This window comes from Thalassophryne amazonica, chromosome 3 (genome assembly GCF_902500255.1).
Source record: "Thalassophryne amazonica chromosome 3, fThaAma1.1, whole genome shotgun sequence".
Classification (NCBI taxonomy): Eukaryota; Metazoa; Chordata; class Actinopteri; order Batrachoidiformes; family Batrachoididae; genus Thalassophryne; species Thalassophryne amazonica.
In genome coordinates, this window is record NC_047105.1 from 77,376,912 (window position 1) to 77,400,780 (window position 23,869).

The following is a 23,869-nucleotide window of genomic DNA, read 5'->3' on the forward strand; positions in this document are numbered from 1 at the left end:
TTGGTTTTGTATTCCATAGTCCTGCTTGCCTCATCGTGTTCTCGATCTCCTGCCTGTTTGTTCTGACTTCAGTTAAGCCTGATGCTTATTGTACTAATGCTGTGTTTTTTGGACTGCCTTCCCGTGTAGTGACCATTGCTAACCTCACCACTAAAGTCTTTCAACCAGAGCTGTTTGTGTGAGCCTTGCAACCCACATGTCAGATGTCCCTGATTATAGCCTGTATAGGAACCCCATCTGTTGTGCTAGCTTCAACGTCTTTCCATCTTGCTGAGTAAGAAGGACTGTATACATTCAACAGTATTTTTATTTGTGCAGCTTGATAATACCACTTCAGGCAGGGAAGTGCTATCTGTCCTTTATTTTTAGATAAGTGCAGCGTTCTGTACCTGATCCTCTGTTTCTGCTCCTGCCAGATATATCGAGAGATCATTTTATACCATTCCGTGAATTCATTTTCTGTTGCTTCCGCCAGAAGACTCTGGAACAGGTACAAATGGATACATTAATTTTTATCACCTCCACTCTTTATGTAATGTTCATATATGGTATCAGATTCCATCTGCTATCAGATGGAATCTGATTTAATCAGATTTAATTCTATTAACGGGTCGTAGTTGATGGATTTTAATTTTCCTAAATCTTGAGGTAGATTAAATGCCAAATATTTTAATGATTTTAAGGCCCAGTTGATCTTGAACTTGTCCCTAATCACTTGGCTTGGTCTATAGTTAAAAATAATCTGAGTTTTTTGTATATTTATTTTATAGGCTGATACATGGCCACAGTCTCGAATGCTGCGTTTACACATAAGCAGGACGCATAAAAAAAAATCCTCATTTTGCCTCATGTCGTGAAGGTCGCAACTGAGCGCGTTGATCCATCTTGATTAGTGGTGATCCTTAATAGAGCGTGACAGCATTCTTCTCTGATGTGCGCACAATTAAACCCTGCTGCACCGCATTCAGTTTCATTGCTGAACTATGCTGAAGAAGGACAGTGACATCAAGTCGGCTAAAAGTTTCATTTCAATGCTCATCAGCGTGGTCCTACAGGTGTACCACCTGCTGCTGCTGTGCCTGATGTTTGAGAAAACGAGCGAGGTGAGAGCTGCGTGGAGCCACACATCGGGCTCTCTCCATCTCCTCCTCCTCTCTGCGCCACTCCATGGCACAACTAAGCATGCAATCACAAAGTTCTTCTGCTGTGGATTTTGAGGAGCAAACTGGAGCGATTTGAATTGTTCAGCAGCTGATGGATGAATATGGGTGTGTGTGTGTAGACAATTCACCTTATTCACAATGTGACAGAACGTGACAGAACTCCACTCACAGAAAAACGACTTGTAAGTTCAGGACTGTGTTGTTGCACATCATGGACACTGCAACCACAAATGCCCTCATCTAGCACCGTGAGATAAGCAGTGCCAAGCAGGTGCAGCCCATGGTACACAAAGACTTCATGGTGGAGATGGTGAGTCAGCTTTGTGGCATGGACAAGACAAGTGTCCCCAAGACCAAGTTTCTTTTTTTCACAATAAAAAAAAAAAAACTTTTTCAACTCGGATTTTATGTTTTTGTGTGACTTTAGGTCCATAGTGTTGCCACAGTATGTCAGAATGAAAGAAAAACTGTAACGTCACATACGTGATGTTGTGCTGAAAAACAATTACACAAAACAAAGCAAAATTAACAGATTATTAAGGTAAAACCAAAAGTAGTTTAAAACGGTCAATTACACCCTGGACCCCAGAGGGTTAATTATTTGTTACATAGTTTGTGGTGCTGCCATGTGAGGCCATTCAATATTGATTACATTTCAGAGGTGCCACGTGTGGAGTCAATATGTGTCATATTCATTACAATATGTATATATCTATCTATATACGAGGTCTATTAGAAAAGTATCTTACCTTATTATTTTTTTCAAAAACCATATGGATTTGATTCATATGTTTTTACGGCAGCCAAGCTTGAACCTTCATGCCATTCGAACCATTCGAAAAATTGATCTGGCTTTCAGTGAAAATTTTACGGGCTTCACAGAGAATAAGGACTGTTACTACAGCTTTAAGGACGCCCCACAATGGCGCACGGTGCGCCGCACTCCGAGCCGCCATTGAGAGGCAGAAAACACCACATCATTTCTAAATGGATGGCTGTGTGGAGCCCAGCTCTCCACAATTTCTCTTATACTCACTGGGCTGGTAAGCATTGAAAGCCGAGATATGCATGTCCCAACTTGTCCCCTGGCACTCCGTAACGGAGGTGTTCCTTTGTCTCGCTCGATCAGCGAGTCGGTCCTGACACGCGAAGCCTCCGCGCGGCTTTCCATGACAAAATCTCTTGTTAAAAGTGAAATCTACCAGAAAATGGCTGATGTGCAGCTCTTGTGATAACCAGAGAAATTGCTCACGACGGTCCCAGCTCCACAAAGCCATCCGTTTAGAAATGATGTGGTGTTTTCTGCCTCTCGATGGCGGCTCGGAGCGTGGCGCCATTGTGGGGCATCGTTAAAGCTGTAGTAACAGTCCTTATTCTCTGTGAAGCCCGTAAAATTTTCACCGAAAGCCAGATAAATTTTTCTAATGGTTTCCAGCTGCCAGTCTCTAACAGTTTCTGAAAAAATTCTGATGGGAAAAAAAGCCCAAATCATTCTGCCATTTCCTAACAATGAAAATCCGACGAGGGTGCTGGACCACTCCTCCCACAAGGCGTGCACACAGGCGAATGACACAACCGACAGGCGTAGAAAAACTCACGCATGCGCACGAAGGTTCAAGCTTGGCTGACGTAAAAACATATGAATCAAATCCATATGGTTATTGAAAAAAATAATAAGGTAGGATACTTTTCTAATAGACCTCGTACACAGAAAGTGTTAATGTGACAATTACACAGCAGGATAGGAGTAAATTAAATCCAGGCTTAGGATAAATCTCACGTTTTTTTGGTTTGATACTCCACAGCGAGATTCTTGCACTGGGTGTGTAAGGTGGCTCAAGCAGATGACCAGCCCCAGGGTACGTCACACGGCTGTACAGGTGTGATTTTCCTGCAGCCCGAAGGGTCTCTTCAACCTGAAGAAAAGACAAAACATTGCTACTAACCCTACTCCAATATATTAATTTATTTTATTTCACAACATAACATTAAATTACTTTCATTAACATTTGCAGCAGAAAATCAAAACTGGTCAGATGCTGCACTAAGAACAGCCTGAATAACAAAAAACAAAACAACAAAAAAAACCACTGTAAAATGTAACACAATTGACACAAACATTTTACCAACTTTAGACAATAAATGCTATCAAACTTGAAAAAGCAAAAATCATATATATATTTATATAACTTACCACATTTGCATTTTCTGTGGCACTACAACTGAGGTCATCTTCACTCTCTATGTACATTAACGGGCAGTCAATGTTCTCTAACTGACGAGAAAAAAAAACAATTCTCTTACTGATCCGAAATAACCAGGGGCCTCATGTACAAAGTGTGCTTCCGCACAAAAACCTGGCGTACCTCCGTCTCCACACCAAGGTTCAGATGTATCAAAAGTGATGTGAGCGTGGAAATGTGTGGTGCGTCACGCAAAAATCCTTGCTGGTGTACACACGTTTCTACAGCTATTGTTCTACTGTGGACATGTAAAGGTGATGCTGGGAACCGTTAATAGTGTGAAAACAAGAAGTCATCAGAGTGATGTGCACAACAGAGACACTGTGATGGACAATTAAAGCACCCATGTGTTTTCATTTATATGGATGGGTATAAAAGTATGTGCAAAGTGATATGTAAAATGGCACCAACAATGGCTGTGTTAGCGTTGTTAAAGCACCTTGCAAATGGGGCAATCCGATGTGAGTGTGTATTCAGGGAAAGCAAGGATTTACTTGCAAATGACGATAATTGACTCATACACTGATTTTGATTACCAAGGCCACAGTTAACTGGAGTTGCGCACAGAACTATGGCTGACCCAGAACGCAATATGGTGAGGAGCCAGGGATTGTCTGTGCCCACACAGGTGCTGACCACGCTGGGCATCCTGGCATCGGGGTGTTCCAGCATGAGCTGGCTGATTGGTCAGGCATGTGCCAGTCAATCCTGAGCTGAGCCATGACAGCTGTGTGGAACGTAATTGGAGATTTGTATTGATAAGATTTTATCGATATCGATGCCATTATCGATCCGATTCCTTATCGATTCCCTTATTGATACATCTTGTGAATTTTCTGTCTGCTAAATGTACGCTTTACAGGTTTTCTATGTCAACAACATTTTAAATTGGACACTGGATCCTTGATCTCTGGACATACAGTAGTGTCCAGAATAATAGTAGTGCTATGTGACTAAAAGATTAATTCAGGTTTTGAGTATATTTCTTGTTGTTACATGGGAAACAAGGTACCAGTAGATTCAGTAGATTCTCACAAATCCAACAAGACCAAGCATTCATGATATGCACACTCTTAAGGCCATGAAATTGGGTTATTAATAAAAAAAAATAGAATAACAACATATAGAATAAAATTTTAAAACGACACATAAAAAGAACAAAAATAACAGAACATGTCACCTCCCCACTAAGTGTTAAAAGCCAGTTTAAATAAATAAGTCTTTAACTTAGATTTAAAAAGGGCTAGGTCAGGAATAGTACGTAACTCAAGAGGTAGCTCATTCCACAGTCTGGGGCCAGCTACCGCGAAAGCATGATCACCCCAGCGTTTATATCTTGGCCTTGGAACATCTAAGTAAAGCTGGCCAGACGCCCTTAATGTCCTACTGTAGGTGCGCAAAGTTAAAATTTCAGACAAGTAGGGAGGTGCAAGGCCATAAATAGCTTTAAAAACAAACATTAAAATTTTAAAATCAATTCTAAAAGGAACTGGAAGCCAGTGGAGTGAGTCTAAAAGTTTGTTAAAAGATGAGCAGCAGCATTCTGCACCAACTGGAGACGTGCAAGAGACGACTGATTAATGCCCGAATAAAGTGCATTACAATAATAAAGTCTGGAGCTGATGAAAGCATGAATGGCTGTCTCAAGATCACGTCTACTGAGAAAGTGCTTTATTTTAGCCAAAAGGCGAAGTTGGAAAAAAATAGCTTTGACATCAGAGTTTATCTGTTGATCAAACCTCGAACAGCTGTTAAATATCACTCCCAAATTCTTGACAGCTGGTTTTACATAGTTAGCCAAAGCACCAAAATTTGGTGTTACCACATTTGGTATGCCAGAGCGCTCAAACACCATGATCTCAGTTTTACCATCATTCAGGTAAAGGAAGTTTTGGGACAGCCACTGCTTTACATCACGAATACAATTAAATAATGATGACAAAGCATCACTCCCATTAGTCATCACAGGCAGATAGATTTGCAGATCATCTGCATAACAATGAAAGGACAGGTTGTGCTGGGTTATAACTGACCCCAATGGCAGAATGTACAAAGAAAATAGAATCGGCCCAAGGACAGAACCCTGCGGCACTCCACAGCACAGAGGAGCAGTTGAAGAGGAAAGGTCCCCAATCATGACAGAAAAGCTCCTTTCAGCCAAATATGATCTAAACCACTTAAGTGCAGTACCCTGAATGCCAATAAAATGTTCTAACCGGGAGACAAGTACTGTGTGATCACAGTATCAAAGGCTGTTGTGAGGTCCAACAGAACCAGCACAGTGGGATTCCCTGCATCCACCGACAGAGTAATATCATTATGAACTTTTAAAACTGCTGACTCAGTGCTGTTTCGTGATCTAAACCCAGATTGGAATTTTTCAAGGATGAGATTGTCTTCTAAAAATGATTGTAACTGTAAAAAGACAACCTTTTCTAAAACCTTAGACAGAAATGGCAGATGAGACACAGGTCTGAAGTGGTCTGAAATTAGATAAAACTGACGAGTCCAGGTGAGGTTTTTTAAGAAGAGGTCGAACCACAGCATGTTTAAAAGCAGCTGGAACAGACCCTGATCTAAGACAAGCATTGATAAAAGTTAGGAGACCCGCTCCAACTGTATTAAAAACCTCCTTCAGCACCTTAGCTGGAACAACATCTGAAGGACAACTTGTAGATTTTGTATGTTTTATAACATCAGCAAGAGATGCAAAAGAAATGGGCTCAAACTGCTCGAGCACAGCAGAATGTGCACGAGGAGCAGACAACTCAACATTACAGTTCTGATCAGTGTTCTGTCTGACTGATGAAACCTTGTCAATAAAAAACTGAAGAAACTCCTCACAGGTTGTGGTTGTAGCGTCCATCAAAACAGAGGTGCGTGGATTTACAACTGAGTTTATTGTCTGAAGTAACACACTGGGACGATGACAACTGCTCGAAATAATATGAGACAAATATTGTGCTTTTGCCTCCTTCACAGCCTTCTGATAGTCAGTTAGACTGTCCCTCAGAAAACCCAGAGACACCTGTAGTTTGTCCTTTTTCCATTTTCTCTCTGCCCGTCTGCAGTGTTGCCTGAGGGCACGGGTTGTGGCATTTAACCAGGGGTCGGATTTTGATTTCCTGGATTTGCAGCGCATCGGTGCAACAGAGTCCAAAATTACTGTGCATGTGGAGTGGAAAGAAGAGAGGATGTTATCTGGGAGTAATGGAGAAACCAGTCCATTCATGGCATAAAACTGAGAGTCCATGAAGGCAGCAGCAAAGTCCCCCGCTGTTGAGGAGGTGACCAAACGGTGGCGAGAGACAGGAACAAGTGGCTTACCAGCAGATGGAGGAGCAGTAAATTCAAAAATAACAGGAAAGTGATCTGAAATAGCAATGTCTGATATGTCCTTAAGTGAAACTGAAAGCCCACAAGAAATGACCAGGTCCAAGGTGTGTCCAAGATTATGTGTTGGTCCATCCACAACTTGTGTTAGACCAAATCATCAGCCAGCTGATTATAAGGACAACAGATATGAATATTAAAATCACCACAGACCAAAAATTTGTCATATTTTGGGATAAAATCTGCCATAAACTCAGAAAACTCCTGAATAAAATCCTTATTAAATTTTGGTGGACGGTAAACAACAGCATAGAGCACAGAACAGTAAACCTCCATCACAAACAACTGAAGTTCAAAAGTGGAGTAGACATTAGAAGATAAAAATTGTCATTTAAAGCTGTCTTTAAAAACCGTGGCCACACCCCATATATAGTTATATAACCACAGTTTATCACGATGTCTTCACATCTGCGAGGCATTAATTTTGTTGGTTTGGAACCAAGATTTTGCCTGTTTACTAGTGTGCTTGGGGTCATTGACTTGTTGAAATACCCATTTCAAGGGCATGTCCTCTTCAGCATAAGGCAACATGACCTCTTCAAGTATTTTGACATATTCAAACTGATCCATCATACCTGGTATGCGATATATAGGCCCAACACCATAGTAGGAGAAACATGCCCATATCATGATGCTTGCACCACCATGCTTCACTGTCATCACTGTGAACTGTAGCTTGAATTCAGAGTTCGGGGGTCGTCTCACAAACTGTCTGCGGCCCTTGGACCCAAAAAGAACAATTTTACTCTCATCAGTCCACAAAATATTCTTCCATTTCTCTTTAGGCCAGTTGATGTGTTCTTTGGCAAATTGTAACCTCTTCTGCACGTCTTTTATTTAACAGAGGGACTTTGCAGGGGATTCTTGCAAATAAATTAGCTTCACACAGGCGTCTTCTAACTGTCACAGCACTTACAGGTAACTCCAGACTGTCAATGGGTGAGCCTTTGCCATTCTGGTTATTCTTCTATCCATTTTGATGGTTGTTTTCCGTTTTCTTCCACGCATCTCTGGTTTTTGTCCATTTTAAAGCATTGGAGATCATTGTGTTGTGAAAGTGACGTGACACGGACCCACAACAGGGGGTGGTAATGAACGGACAATGGATAAGCCAAAAGTAACAATTTAATGTTGTGAATCGCACAACGACGTACAGACAATAACAATATGGTGGACTGTCAATCATACATCAGGTGACGTGTGGGCAGGCTCGACGATAGAAGACGCCTGGCGAGAGAAGAGCTGGATCCCCACACAGCTTCCACCACCAACGGAGCTGAAGAACACCGGAGCCGCCAAGCCCTGTGCCCCAGGTGGCCGCTGTCTTCAGCAGTCAGACCCGGTACTGCTGGCAGAAAACAGAGACAGTCCTGATGAGTGTGAGTTCGCACTCAGTAATCCCACAGTCAGGGTTCAGTAAAGGAGGGAGAACCTCCACCTCCAATCACACACTCGTGCAGCTCCTGTCTAACCACTTATCTGATTGGAGTGTGAAGCGAAGCCGTCGCTGATCACACCAAACGCCAATCCCACAGATAAGGCAGACACCACAGGATAACGGCTGCAAAAGAAGTTCAGATTATTACTCAACGTTTTGAGTCAGCAGAGAAAGTACCTGAATGGTAGCTGATTTCTCGGCGGGGAGGTGGAGTTGCAGTCCGGCCTTTATGGTGGTGATGATGAGTAGTGGATGAGTCACAGCTGGTACGGATGATGAGTGACAGCTGTCACTCCTGGTCGCTCCGATGCCCTCTCGTGCTTGAAGCCCGCACTTCAAGCAGGGCGCCATCTTGTGGTGGTGGGCCAGCAGTACCTCCTCTTCAGCGGCCCACACAACACATTGTAGATGAACAGCCTATAATTTTTTGCACCTGCATATAAGTTTTCCCCTCTCCAATCAACTTTTTAATCAAACTACGCTGTTCTTCTGAACAATGTCTTGAACGTCCCATTTTCCTCAGGCTTTCAAAGAGAAAAGCATGTTCAACAGGTGATGGTTTCATCCGTAAATAGGGGACACCTGATTCACACCTGTTTGTTCCACAAAACCGACGAACTCACTGACTGAATGCCACACTACTATTATTGTGAACACCCCCCTTTCTACTTTTATTTACTAATAGCCCAATTTCATAGCCTTAAGAGTGTGCATATCATGAATGCTTGGTCTTGTTGGATTTGTGAGAATCTACACTCAAAACTTGGATTAATCTTTTTAGTCACATAGCACTACTATTAATCTGAACACTGCTGTAAATAAATAAAATCTGTAGTTTTTGTCAAAAGCATTTCCTTTCAGACATTTTGGCATGAATGTCTTTCCGTACCGCTGAGCTGAGGTCAGCCGGCTGCTGCACATCAGCACAGGATGTCTTGTTTTGGGAGGAAAAAAACATTTTGATTGATTGCAGTTTGTTTGTATTACAATGTTTGGAAAGAGGTGTCATTTGATTTAAACGGTGTTTCGCTTTGAATTTATTCATTCCGACTGGACTCTATCATTCGAACTTGACTCGGCAGAGAGCCGCGCAGCGTTTGGAGCTGTGCGAACAGAACGGAGGACGATTCTCTTTTCTTTCTTGCAACAAGACAGGAGTCCCAGTTAGTGACGTTAATCCTCACAAAAGTGACTCACGATTGACATATTCAGGGATGAAAGTGGTGAAAAACAAAAAAAAGCTGAAACCCAAAATTACTCCCCAACACCACCCGCATGAAAATGTTTGAATTCTAGAAGCTCTGAAATGCAATCTGGGACTATTCCAGACAATAAACTCAACGGGTTCTTTGTGTCTTTCTCTAAAATTGTACTGTAGCATTATTAGTCATTATGAGTTATTATTACTGTTATTGTTGTTGCTATTATTATATTAATAAAATAAAATAAAAAAAAATCATTTGACTCCTTTACGACAACGAACGTTGAGAATGATTATTATTCTGTATAATTATTATACAGAAAAGAAATGCACACATATGTGCTGACTGAGACACGAACAGCTTAATGCTAACTTTAACATTGAAAACGCCATAGACATGCTAACGCGTTAGCATCTATCCCGTTTTTAAGTTATAAAATACATCTATCAACTGTTTCAGAAGACCATAACAGGTCAGCTTAACATAAAAAAAGGTAAATATTACTCACAGACATATTTTCTTTGGGGTTTTAGCGGGGAAAAATTAAGATAAAGCAAAATAAAACAATGAATCAACGATTCGCAGATTGAAGTACTGCTTCGATCTGTGAACCCCTGCTTCGGTTGGTTCAAGGTTCAAAGTAAAGCCGCGGTGCAGAAAAGCTTGGCCATTAAATAATTTATCTGTGTAATTGTTCCCAATGAAAACCAGCACGGACACATTTGGGTAGGTGCGCATTCAAATGTTTTTTTTTATAATTATTAGGATTAATATGTTTTCCCTGATAGTGGAACGAGAGATGAGCCTCTTAACAAGCCCCCGACTGTGTTCAGTATTTGTCAATAAAAGCGTGTGTAATGTTAATGTCACACACTGTCAGCCGCCATGCACCAAATATCTTTTTACTTCAGTATGTGTGCGCAGCTCAGTTCAGCATTTACACACACAAACGTACGTCTTTAATTTCCATTTTACATAATAGCGAGCTGAGCGAACAGCAATCTAACCACAGCTTTTGTTGTTTTTGCATGCTGTCTCTGAAAATTCCTTAATTTTTTACACATAACACAGAGACAATGGCGGGCATCATCAAACACACAACACTCCATGCCGTCAGCACAACACAACCAAACTATTTGAATCCATTTGCATATTCAGACAGAGGAGTGGGTGGCCAGGGAGGAGATTGGTGTGTGTGCAAGTGTGCTAAATTCCACGTTCAGAGGGATGTACAAACCGAAAGTGTTTGATACATCTGAATATATTTATGCTTATACCTGATTTAGGGTTTTGGCATACGCCAACTTTTAGTAGAAAGTCAATGCAAGTCTTTGTACATGAGGCCCAGATGGTTCTTGAAAATTCTTGAGGTGTGTGCTTTGTTGTTGTTACCTTTAATGTGTGCTCCGGGGGGAAATTAACAGGCAAAGAGGTATCTTTCAAAATAACATAGCCCTGATTGTCGAATTTCCAAAATCTTTGGTCACTAAAAAAGCAATGAGGAACATAAATATTACCATCTTTTTAAATTTGCCATAACAATATTTTGGTAAAACTGTTGATTTATGTCTGATGCTGAAAATTCAGCGGAACAGTTAAGCTCAAATAAATTAATGAGGTCTGACAGCTACCCTTATTCTCACAGCTCATATATATATATATATATATATATATATATATATATACACACACACACACACACATACAGAGTGCATATGGAAAGTATTGAAAGCAGAATTTTTCCATATTTGTTATGTTACAGCCTTATTTCAAAATGGAGCAAATTCATTTTTCCCCTCAAAATTATACTCACAACACCCCAATGACAATATGGAAAAAATGTTTTAGAATTTTTTGCAAAGTTATTTTAAACTAGCTGAATTATCCATTCCACGCATGGGTAATAGAGAAGAATTTTAGCCATGTCATTGTATATTTCATGTCACTTGGGTTAAGGTATAGTAAGTTGCATTGCACTGTGTGTATGTTGGCATCATTAATTTTCATAAAGCAATTTGTGACATTCATAAGACTCAAGCCGAAGACAGCACGTACATTTTAATTGGAAAAATGTGCTTTAACTCGCACGCGGTGCACAGTGGCCTGTTTGGATTATAAATAAAGTGCACTGTATCCAGCCGCTACTACGTTGTAAGTACAGTGTGATGCTTGCTACCTGACCTGAGTATCACGTGAACTGTGAGAATAAGGGCTCCAGTGAACAGGTTGTGATTTTAATTATAGCGCACTTATGTGTGCTTTTTTATGTGTCCCAGCTTTTTTGAAATGTGTTGCAGGCATCCATTTCAAAATGAGCAAATATATGCACAAAAACAAAAAAGTCCTATCACGTTTGAACATTAAATATCTTGTCTTTGTGGTGTATTCAATTGAATATAGGTTGAAGAGGATTTGCAAATCATTGTATTCTGTTTTTATTTACATTGCATACAATGTCCCAACTTCAGTGGAACTGGGGATGTATTCAAATCATTAAAATGACAGGGGTGCCCAAATTGATGTACCTCCCCAATTTTGCTTAAATAATTATTGCACACTTTTTGTAAATACTAGAAACTTCATTTCACTTCTCAAATATCAGTGTGTTTGTCTGCTATATGATATATTTAACTAAAATTTCTGATCCAGACTGTTGTGAAAGTGTCGTGACACGGACCCACAACAGGGGGCGTTAATGAACGGACAATGGATAAGCCAAAAGTAACAATTTAATGTTGTGAATCGCACAACGACGTACAGACAATAACAATATGGTGGACTGTCAATTATACACAAAGTGACGTGTGGGCAGGCTCGACGATAGAAGACGCCTGGCGAGAGAAGAGCCAGATCCCACACAGCTTCCACCACCAACGGAGCTGAAGAACACCGGAGCCGCCAAGCCCTGCGCCCCAGGTGGCCGCTGTCTTCAGCAGTCAGACCCGGTACTGCTGGCAGAGAACAGAGACAGTCCTGATGAGTGTGAGTTCGCACACTCAGTAATCCCACAGTCTGTATACAGTTAGGAGGGAAAACCTCCACCTCCAATCACACACTCGTGCAGCTCCTGTCTAACCACTTATCTGGTTGGGGTGTGAAGCGAAGCCGTCGCTGATCACACCAAACGCCAATCCCACAGATAAGGCAACACCCACAGGAAAACGGCTGCAAAGAAGTTCAGACTATTAGTCAGTGTTAAGTACAGCAGAGAATATTACCTGAATGGTAGCTGATTTCTCGGCGAGGAGGTGGAGTTGCAGTCCGGCCTTTATGGTGATGGTGATGAGATGAATGAGTGACAGCTGGTGCTGAGGATGAGTGACAGCTGTCACTCCCAGTGGCTCCGGCGCCCTCTCGTGCTTGAAGCCCGCACTCCAAGCAGGGCGCCATCTGGTGGTGGTGGGCCAGCAGTACCTCCTCTTCAGCGGCCCACACAACAGGACCCCCCCCTCAACGGGCGCCTCCTGGCGCCCGACCAGGCTCGTCTGGGTGCCGGGCGTAGAAATCGGCCAGGAGGGCTGTGTCCAGGATGAAGCTCCTCTTCACCCAGGAGCGTTCTTCGGGTCCATACCCTTCCCAGTCCACCAAATACTGGAACCCCCGGCCCTTTCGACGAACGTCCAGGAGTCGGCGCACAGTCCAAGCCGGCTCCCTGTCGATGATCCAGGCAGGCGGCGGCGCCGGTCCAGGGGCACAGAGGGAAGAGGTGTGGCAGGGTTTGAGTCTGGAGACGTGGAATACTGGATGTATCCGCAGCGAAGCTGGCAGCTTCAGCTTCACTGTGGCTGGACTGAGGACCTTCACGACAGAGAAGGGTCCTATAAATCTGTCCTTAAGCTTCTGGGATTCCGTTTGTAGAGGTATGTCCTTTGTGGATAACCAGACCGCCTGCCCGGGCTGGTATGCAGGGGCCGGGGAACGCCGGTGGTCTGCATGGGCCTTAGCCCTCGTCCGGGCTCTGAGCAGGGCAGAGCGGGCGGTACGCCACACCCGATGGCACTTCCTCAGATGGGCCTGGACCGAGGGCACCCCAACCTCTCCCTCCACTAGCGGAAACAATGGGGGCTGGTACCCCAAACACACCTCAAACGGGGAGAGGCCGGTGGCAGATGAAACTTGGCTATTATGAGCGTACTTGATCCAGGCCAGATGGTTACTCCAGGCCGTCGTGTGCGCGGAGGTCACGCAGCGGAGGGCCTGCTCCAGTTCCTGGTTCGTCCGCTCTGCCTGCCCGTTCGTCTGGGGGTGGTACCCAGACGAGAGACTGACGGTGGCCCCCAGTTCCCTGCGGAAACTCCTCCAGACCTGGGAGGAGAACTGAGGACCACGATCCGAGACAATGTCCAATGGAATCCCATGCAGACGCACGACATGGTGGACCAGGATGTCTGCAGTCTCCTGGGCCGTCGGGAGCTTCGGGAGGGCCACGAAGTGGGCCGCCTTGGAGAACCGGTCCACTATCGTGAGGATGGTAGTCATGCCCTGGGACGGCGGGAGGCCCGTGACAAAGTCCAGGCCGATGTGAGACCAGGAGCGATGAAGCACGGGCAGAGGCTGGAGGAGGCCTTGGGCCTTGTGGTGGTCGGCTTTGCCCCTGGCACAGGTGGTGCAGGCCTGGACATACGTCCGGACGTCGGCTTCCATAGACGCCCACCAGAAGCGCTGCCGGACCACTGCCACGGTCCTTCGCACCCCTGGATGACAGGAGAGCTTGGAACCGTGACAGAAGTCAAGGACCGCAGCCCTGGCCTCTGGTGGGACGTACAATTTGTTCTTCGGACCTGTCCCCGGGTCCGGGTTCCGTGTCAGGGCCTCCCGGATGGTCTTCTCCACGTCCCAGGTAAGGGTGGCCACGACAGTGGACTCAGGGATGATGGTTTCAGGGGGGTCTGACAGCTCGGTCTTGACCTCCTCTTCATGCACCCGGGACAGGGTGTCAGATCGTTGTTTTTTTGTCCCGGGGCGGTAGGTGATCCGGAAGTCAAAACGCCCGAAGAACAGCGACCAGCGGGCTTGCCTGGGGTTCAGACGCCTGGCGGTCCGAATGTACTCCAGGTTCTGATGGTCCGTGAAAACCGTAAATGGTACCGATGCTCCCTCCAACAGATGTCTCCACTCCTCAAGAGTCTTCTTCACTGCAAGAAGTTCCCGATTGCCGACATCATAGTTCCTTTCAGCCGGGGTCAACCTGCGGGAAAAGTAGGCACATGGATGGAGAACCTTGTCGGACTCCCCGCTCTGGGATAGCACGGCTCCTATCCCTGAGTCAGAGGCGTCCACTTCAACTACGAACTGGCGATTAGGATCGGGCTGCACCAGAACTGGTGCAGTCGAGAACCGGCGTTTCAACTCCCTAAACGCGGCTTCGCACCGATCCAACCAGGTGAAGGGGACTTTTGTGGAGGTCAGGGCTGTCAGGGGGCTAACTACCTGACTGTAGCCCTTGATGAACCTCCGGTAGAAATTTGCAAAACCGAGGAACTGTTGTAGTTTCCTACGGTTTGTTGGTTGGGGCCAATCTCTCACCACCGCAACCTTGGCCGGATCAGGGGCGACGGAGTTGTAGGAGATTATGAACCCCAGGAAGGACAAAGAAGTGCGGTGGAACTCACACTTCTCGCCCTTCACAAACAGCCGGTTCTCCAACAACCGCTGTAGGACCTGACGTACATGCTTGACATGGATCTCAGGATCCGGAGAAAAGATGAGTATATCGTCTAGATATACAAAGACAAACCGATGCAGGAAGTCCCGCAAGACGTCATTAACCAACGCTTGGAACGTCGCGGGCGCATTGGTGAGGCCGAACGGCATGACCAGGTACTCAAAGTGACCTAACGGGGTGTTAAATGCCGTCTTCCACTCGTCTCCCTCCCGGATCCGAACCAGGTGATAAGCATTCCTAAGATCCAATTTCGTGAATATTTGGGCTCCATGCAGGGGCGTGAACACTGAATCCAACAGGGGTAACGGGTATCGGTTGCCAACCGTGATCTCATTCAGCCCTCTGTAATCAATGCATGGACGGAGTCCGCCATCCTTCTTGCCCACAAAAAAGAAACCAGCACCCATCGGGGAGGTGGAGTTCCGGATCAACCCGGCAGCTAACGAGTCCCGGATGTATGTATTGATTCGCGTTCCGGACGTGAGAGGTTGTACAGCCTGCTGGACGGGTACTCAGCGCCCTGGATCAAATCAATGGCACAATCGTACGGACGGTGTGGGGGCAGCGTGAGTGCCAGATCCTTGCTGAAGACGTCAGCAAGGTCATGGTACTCGGCTGGCACCGCCGCCAGATTGGGGGGGACTAAAACCTCCTCCTTAGCAGTCACACCGGGTGGAACCGAGGATCCTAAACACTCCCGGTGGCAGGTTTTGCTCCACTGAACCACAACCCCAGACGGCCAATCAATCCGGGGATTGTGTTTCAACACCCATGGAAAACCCAAAATCACTTGGGAGGTAGAAGGTGTTACATAAAACACAATCTCCTTCCTGTGATTCCCAGACACCACCAATGTCACTGGCTGTGTCTGGTGTGTGATTAGTGGAAGAAGGGTGCCATCTAGTGCCTGCACCGACAATGGTGACGGTAAGGCCACTAGAGGGAGCCCAACCTCCTTTGCCCATCTGCTATCCAGCAGATTCCCCTCCGACCCCGTGTCCACCAGTGCTGGGGCGTGAAGGGTTAGATACCTGCTCAGGATCGTGACTGGGATTCATGCAGATCTTCGGGGTTTCCCCGCGTGGGTGTTGTGACCCACCCTTAGCCCAGTCTCTAAGGACGAGTGCTGCTGTTTTGACCGTTTGGGGCATTCTCTCTGTGTGTGCTCGGTTGAGCTGCAGAGAAAACACTCTCCACGGATCAGCCTCCTTTGTCTCTGATCTGATCGCTTTTTGGCCCTGCTCGTTTCCATAGCAACATCAGCAGGGGGAGCTGTTGTCACGTGGAGAGCCCTGGCAGTGGAGCGTGGGGAAGACGGCTCCCTTTCTGACCCGGGAGGAAGAGGGACGGCTTGTGCCTGACCACGCCCTTCGTCTCGCTCCCGTCGGTGTTCTGTTAATCGGTTGTCTAACCGTATAACCAGGTCGATAAGCCCATCTAAATCCCGCGGCTCGTCCTTCGTCACCAGGTGCTCCTTAAGGACCAGAGACAGTCCATTTACAAAGGCGGCGCGGAGCGCAACAGCATTCCAGCCGGCTCGCGCTGCCGCGATGCAGAAGTCGACTGCATACTTCGCTGCGCTCCGACGCCCCTGCCGTATCGTATCGTAGCAGCATGCTTGAAGTGGTCTCGCCTCTATGAGGGTGGTCGAACACCTGTCGGAACTCCCTCACAAACTCAGTGTAAACCGTTAGGAGCCGTGAATTCTGCTCCCAGAGCGCAGTAGCCCAGAGCGCAGTAGCCCAGGCGCGTGCCTCTCCTCGAAGCAAATTTATAACGTAAGCCACCCGGCTAGCGTCTGACGCGTACATGACGGGACGCTGTGAAAAGACGAGCGAGCACTGCATCACGAAGTCCGCACACGTCTCCACACAGCCTCCGTACGGCTCCGGAGGGCTTATGTATGCTTCAGGGGAAGGTGGGGGGGTTCGTTGAACAACCAGCGGAATGTCTGTCTCTGGCACACGGTCAGCAGCAGGAGGTGCTGCAGCAGCGCCCTGAGCATGCGCTTCCACCTTGGCGGTGAGAGCCTCCATCCTACGATTGAGAACAATGCTCTGCTCGGTAACTAAGTCTAACCGAGCGGTAAAGGCGGTTAAGATGTGCTGCAGCTCAGCCAACACGCCTCCTGCTGGCGCCTGTGCACTTCGCTCTTCCATTGGCTGTTCAAGCGATGGTTGACGCCAAGCCCTGCGCCCCAGGTGGCCGCTGTCTTAAGCAGTCAGACCCAGACAGTCCTAATGAGTGTGAGTTCGCACACTCAGTAATCCCACAGTCTGTATACAGTTAGGAGGGAAAACCTCCACCTCCAATCACACACTCGTGCAGCTCCTGTCTAACCACTTATCTGGTTGGGGTGTGAAGCGAAGCCATCGCTGATCACACCAAACCCCAATCCCACAGATAAGGCAACACCCACAGGAAAACGGCTGCAAAGAAGTTCAGACTATTAGTCAGTGTTAAGTACAGCAGAGAATATTACCTGAATGGTAGCTGATTTCTCGGCGAGGAGGTGGAGTTGCAGTCCGGCCTTTATGGTGATGGTGATCAGATGAATGAGTGACAGCTGGTGCTGAGGATGAGTGACAGCTGTCACTCCCAGTGGCTCCGGCACCCTCTCGCGCTTGAAGCCCACACTCCAAGCAGGGCGCCATCTGGTGGTGGTGGGCCAGCAGTACCTCCTCTTCAGCGGCCCACACAACACCAGACAACCATTGATTTATAAAGGAAAATCATGAAAATTATCAGGGGTGCCCAAACTTTTGCACACAACTGTAGGTGTTGCCACTGTGTCAAACAAGAACTGTGAATTATGCTTGTTTTTGTTAATCAAATCAGAGAAATAGGCCCGCTTTGTAGCCAGTAATACAATACATGCTGATCGCACCATTTTAGTTCTAGACCTCTTGCCTTATGCTGAGGCCACGCAATTAATCACTGAACCATGGCAACTGTGTTTTTTTGGGGGGAGGGTGGAACTCGGAGCTAAACTGCCTGATATCTTAGCGTCAACTGAATGGTCATTTTCCAAAAGTGAAGCTAAGATATCAGGCAGTTTAGCTCCGAGTTTAATCACAGTTGAATAGCTGATGCTAGAGGGCACCACAATCTTTACGAAGCTGGATTTATGTAATGCATTATCATTTAGTGTGAATCAATCAAGGGGATGAATGGAAAACAGCCTTCAACACCCCCACTGGCCATTCTGAGTGCCTTAAATGGTAAATGGACTGCATTTATATAGCGCTTTTCCATCTGCATCAGATGCTCAAAGTGCTTTACACATCAATGCCTCACATTCACCCCGATGTGAGGCTGCTGCTTCAAATCCCAGACTGGGATTTGAACTGAGGATCCTCTGGTCTCAAACCCAATGCTTTAACCACTAGACCATCACCTCCCCACCTACCTTGTCATGCCATTCAATTTAATTAACACACCTGCAGTATTTCAAAATCTGGTCAATGACATCCTGCACATACTGAAATAAGTTTGTATTCAGTTTTAGGAGTTCTGTCAGTTTATATCTCAGTTTTAGGTGTTCTGTCATCTGCTGGGGGTCTCCTCCAGGATTACCTCGGGATATTACCCACAAGCAAATGGACAAACAGAAAGAGTTAACCAGGAGAAAAGGAAAAGGGCCTTCAAATCCACGCATCTCAGCACCCGGCCACCTGGGCCTCTCAGTTATTATGGATTGAACTTGCACATAACTGCTTGCCGTCTGCATCCACAGGTTACTCCCCGTTTCATGTGTTGCATGGATTTCAACCATCTTTGTTTCCCTCCACAGACTTGAACTCTTGTGTGCCCTCTGCCTTGTCCCTCATCCTTCGCTGCTGACGAACCTGCAGTGGGCCCGGCGGACCCGGCAGTGTGCTTCATCCGCCTATAAAGTTGCAGCCGATAAGAAGAGGTCTCCAGCACCTGCTTACACCCCTGGTCAGACAGTCTAGCTCCCCATGTGTCACCTGCCCATCCAAGGACTGCCCAGAAAGCTTACTCCCAGTTTCGCTGGTCCATTCCCCATGTCCAAAGTAATTAATCCTGTTTCTGTCCATCTACGCTTGCCCAGGTCAATGAGAATTCACCTCACTTTCCACATCAGCCATGTGAAGCCTGCCCACACTAGTTCTTTGTGCCCTCCAGACGTTCCCCGCTGTTTGTCTGTTTAGTTTTGCTTGTTGTTTCAGTGTGTGAGTTCTCTTGCTGGGTTTTTCCTGCTTGCTTTGTTTGTCCCTATCTCTCTTGTCCAACTCTCTTGGTGCTTGGTGGTGGGCGTCACATTCTGTTTGGGCCACACCCTGGTCTGGATCTTTCCACACACCTGCTTCTAATCTGTAGCTCATCACCTGGGTGTATTTAACACACACAAGGCCAAGGACTGGTCAAATGACCAATCTACCTCTAAGGCCCACAGGAGAGTCAAATCACCCCAAGATCCCCTGTGGAGAGCTACTTCTGTTATGTAAACAAGGAAGTCTCAGAACACCTCAGGGGAGGGGCTGACTTGGCTAGCCACATTCTTGTGTTTGCATATTTGCTGTCTGTGTGCCTGCTTAGCTGAAAGGGCTGCTGAAATGTACCAAAAAACACACCAAAAGAAAACTTTGTTTTCTGGATTTTATTGAAATGTACCAAAATGTACCAAAAAACACACCAGAAAACCAAAATATATACAATAGGTACAGGTTACAGTCACTCACAATGACTAACAGTCCCCACACTGCCATGGAAGGTTTTCTGTGCATTTGCCACAAGTATATCTGTCGCATTTCAATACAATTCAGAAAACAAAATTTCATCTCTCCCCCAGGGTAAAGTTATTTATCCACCTAAGCACAAATCAGCAGCTCTTTCAGCTAAGCAGGCACACAGACAGCAAATATGCAAACACAAGAATGTGGCTAGCCAAGTCTGGGCGTCTGAGTGAGGTGTTCTGAGATTTCCTTGTTTACATAACAGAAGTACAGAACAGTACGTAACAGAAATAGCTCTCCACGGGGGATCTTGGGGTCATTTGACTCTCTGTGGGCTTTACAGGTAGAAGAGAAAAGCTTGGACCTCCCAGTGTTAAGCTCCAGTGGTTGCTCTAGTTCCCCGCCAGATTGATGCACCTTGTGCCTTTGCTTCCAGCTCTGTGTTCTATGTTTCCAAGTCTGCTACCACGCTGTGTTTCAGCCACCTGCCTGTTTGTACCGACCACACCTTATGCCTGATGTTTTGGATCTGTTTGCTCATCTTTGACTGCCTTGCTGTGTACCGGATCCCACTGAATCCTTCAGTAAATGTTTTGTCTAACCAGAGCTACTGTGTTGAATCCTGCAGCGGTGTCCAGATGTTTCTGTCCATCAAACCGTATAGTAGCACAGTTGATTATTATTCTTGTGATCTTGGCTATATGTAGTGTTATGGGCAGAGGGGAGACTCAGACAATCAAACAAATTGTAATTTTGGCCCCCAACAGCTTGTACCAGATTTATAAATTAGAGCAACGCCCCCACCTTGCTTCATATCACGCCGGACATGACTAAATGTGTACACTCGTGGGCAGTCCTCATTTAAGGGGAGGACGGTAGTAGGTTTAAGCCAGGTTTCACATACACCAATCATATCTAAGTGGTGATCTAAGTGGTTAATCAACAATGATTTTGAGGACAGTGACGTTACATTATTGCGGCCCAGACTAAGAACCTCGGTGGGGTTGACAACTGGGCTGTTGAGATTTGGGGTTGGTTCCAGAATAGCATATATAAGATGCCTAGAAGTAGGTTTAGGTTTAAGAAATTCCTCATGGACTGTAGGTAGCAGACACAAAATATTTGATATTGCAGGAGCAGCCAGCAGGCCACCCTCAATTTTAACGTCATCCAATGCAGTAATGGGTATTAAGTTTGCAAAGCATAGGGGGAGGTGATGGTCTAGTGGTTAAGGCATTGGGCTTGAGACCAGAAGATCCTCGGTTTAGATCCCAGCCTGACTGGAAAATCACTGGGGGCCCTTGGGCAAGGTTGTTCATCCCCTATTGCTCCTGGTGTGTAGTGAGCGCCTTGTATGGCAGCACCCTGACATCGGGGTGAATGTGAGGCATTAATTGGAAAAGCGCTTTGAGCATCTGATGCAGATGGAAAAGCACTCTATAAATGCAGTCCATTTATTTACTATTTGCAGGGTCTCTAATCACCTGCTCCATCGCCTGCTGTAAAGTCCTAATGTTACCCTCCCTCTAGAGCTCTATCTATGTTCACAGACAAGATGGCAGCACCTTCAATGGTAGGGTGAAGGCCACCCAGCATCAGCAAGCCATGGCGTCCCCAAAGCGAAGCCCAGTTATCAATGAAACTAAAGCATTGCTGTCTACAAAATTGCGCCATTTGTGTCAGGCAGTGCAACATATCTCCTTCTCGTAGAGTTGATCAGGTTGTTGATTGTGGCCTGTGGAATGTTCATCCACTCGTCTTCAATGGCTGTGCAAAGTTGCTGTATATTGGCAGGAATGTCCAATATCCTGTAAATTGAATGTTCATTTCTCTACCATAGGCCATCTCCAAAGGCGTTTCAGAGAATTTGGCAGTGCATCCAACTGGTCTCACAACCTCAGGCCATGGGTAACCACACCAGCCCAGGACCTCCACATCCACCCACCTGGACAGCTGCTGCAATAATTGGTTTGTAGAACCAAAGTATTTCTGCACAAACTGTCAGAAACCATCTCAGGGAAGCTCATCTGCATGCTCGTCATCCTCATTAGAGTCTCGACCTGAATGCAGTTCGTTGTCGTAATCAACTTGAGTGGGCAAATGTTCACATTCAGTGGCATCTGGAATGTCGGAGAGGTGTTCTTTTCATGGATGAATCTTGGTTTTCACTGTTCAGGACAGATGGCAAAACAGCATGTGTGAGCAGTTTGCTGACATCAACGTTGTGGATCGAGTGGCTCATGATGGCAGTGAGGTTATGGTATGGGCAGGCATATGTTATGAACAACAAACACAGGTGCATTTTATTGATAGCATTTTGAATGCACAGAGATACCGCAACATAAAACGTGCCAATTCAATGTGCAGCTCCATCTTGGATTTGCTGTGGCGACCCCGAGTGCAAACAAGGGAGCAGCCGAAGGGACTTACTAGAGATACCGCAACAAGATCTTGAGGCCCACTGTTGCACCATTCATCCATGACCATCGCCTCATGTTGCAGCATGATAATGCATGGTCCCATGTTGCAAGGATCTGTATACAATTCCTGAAAGCTGAAAACATCCCAGTTGTTGCATAGCCTACATACTTACCAGACATGTCACCCACTGAGCATGTTTGGGATGCACTTGATTGGCATATACAACAGTGTGTTCCGGTTCCTGCTGATATCCAGCAACTTTGCACAGCCATTGAAGAGGAGGAGACCAACATTCCCCGGGCCACAATCAACAACCTGACCAACTCTATGTGAAGGTGATGTGCTGAACTGTGTGAGGCAAATGTTGGTCACACCAGACACCGACTGGTTTTCTGACCCCCCACCCCCAAACTGCCCTCCTCCCAACACAGCAAAACTGCACATTTCAGAGTGGCCTTTTATTGTGGCCAGCCTAAGGCACACTTGTGCAATATTCATACTGTCTACTCAGCATCTTGATATGCCGCACCTGTGAGGTTGGATGGATTATCTCGGTAAAGGAGAAGTGCTCACTAACAGATTTACACAGATTTGTGAACAATATTTGAGAGAAATAGGTCTTTTGTGTATACAGAAAATGTTTTAGATCTTTGAGTTCAGCTCATGAAAAATGGGAGCAAACACAAAAGTGTTGTGTTTGTGGAAGTTCTGATCATGTCAGGATCACCAGTGTTGAATTTGTGTTGGATGAAGGAAACAAAATTTCCTAATTTTGGCAACGCAGGTGGGTGCCATTTATTTCACTCATTAATTCTACGTGTTCATCGTTCAGTATCATCACCGTAGATGCTTTATTTCACAGAATTCACAGACCTTACATACAGCTCTGTCATATGTACAGCAGGGACACACAAAGCAGACAGGAAACATCAGCATGCAAGACAGCATGTCATATGGATAGAGCACATGTTGGCAATTACAGGAAACAGCTTCATGTGTGCAGAAAAGAGAGCAGACGATCGCTCGGCCCCCTCGCATGGGTCCTGTTGCCAGACATCGATTTGCACATCCTGCATGGGCACTGATGGTAAGTCATCATTATGCGAGGCTCAGCTTCTTCGCACATGTAAGGCAGGGAGCAAAGACAGGAACAACATTAAAAGAGGCTGAGAGGCTTTATTTGTATAGCTGGAAACAAAGACCTTTGTCTCGGTAGAATAGACATTGCATGCCTCGGTGTGTTAACACATGCGGGACATGGGACACTGTCTGCATTCCACACATGTTAACAGATCAGAGAACAGAGAGGGGATCACTTGGTGAATATTGTCTAAAACGTGACGAATGATCGCTGCAGAGGTCCCCCCAGAATACACCATAAAGAAACGAATAAATGTTATGGAGGTGCGAGTGAAGAATCTGACTGCAACCGTTCGGCAGCACTGGAGCATCGGGGGGCCCTGAGGCAAAAGGGAGACACAGACGTCCACTGTGGGGGCCCATATTGAGTCGGGCTGGAGTGAGGTGGTCCTTCAAAGTGCGCCCAGCTTTGCAGCCTGTGTCAACCACAAAGTTTTGTCCTCTGTTTCAATACGCGAAACGGGTCGCCATGGAGAGGCTGTAACGGACCTCCTCAAGCGTCAT

The 23,869-nt window shown here is 46.0% G+C and overlaps 1 protein-coding gene across 1 annotated transcript in view; it reads right to left on the bottom strand.

The window, feature by feature from the left end:
• Positions 1 to 23,869, bottom strand: part of LOC117507113 (peroxisomal succinyl-coenzyme A thioesterase-like) — an 82,902-nt gene that overhangs the window by 11,285 nt on the left and 47,748 nt on the right. The window contains exons 8-10 of the mRNA XM_034166884.1: positions 10,832 to 10,925; positions 3,358 to 3,438; positions 2,944 to 3,079 (exon numbers count right to left, since the gene is read on the bottom strand). Of these exons, the coding sequence (XP_034022775.1) occupies positions 2,944 to 3,079; positions 3,358 to 3,438; positions 10,832 to 10,925 (311 nt within the window). The remainder of the gene's footprint in view (positions 1 to 2,943; positions 3,080 to 3,357; positions 3,439 to 10,831; positions 10,926 to 23,869) is intronic.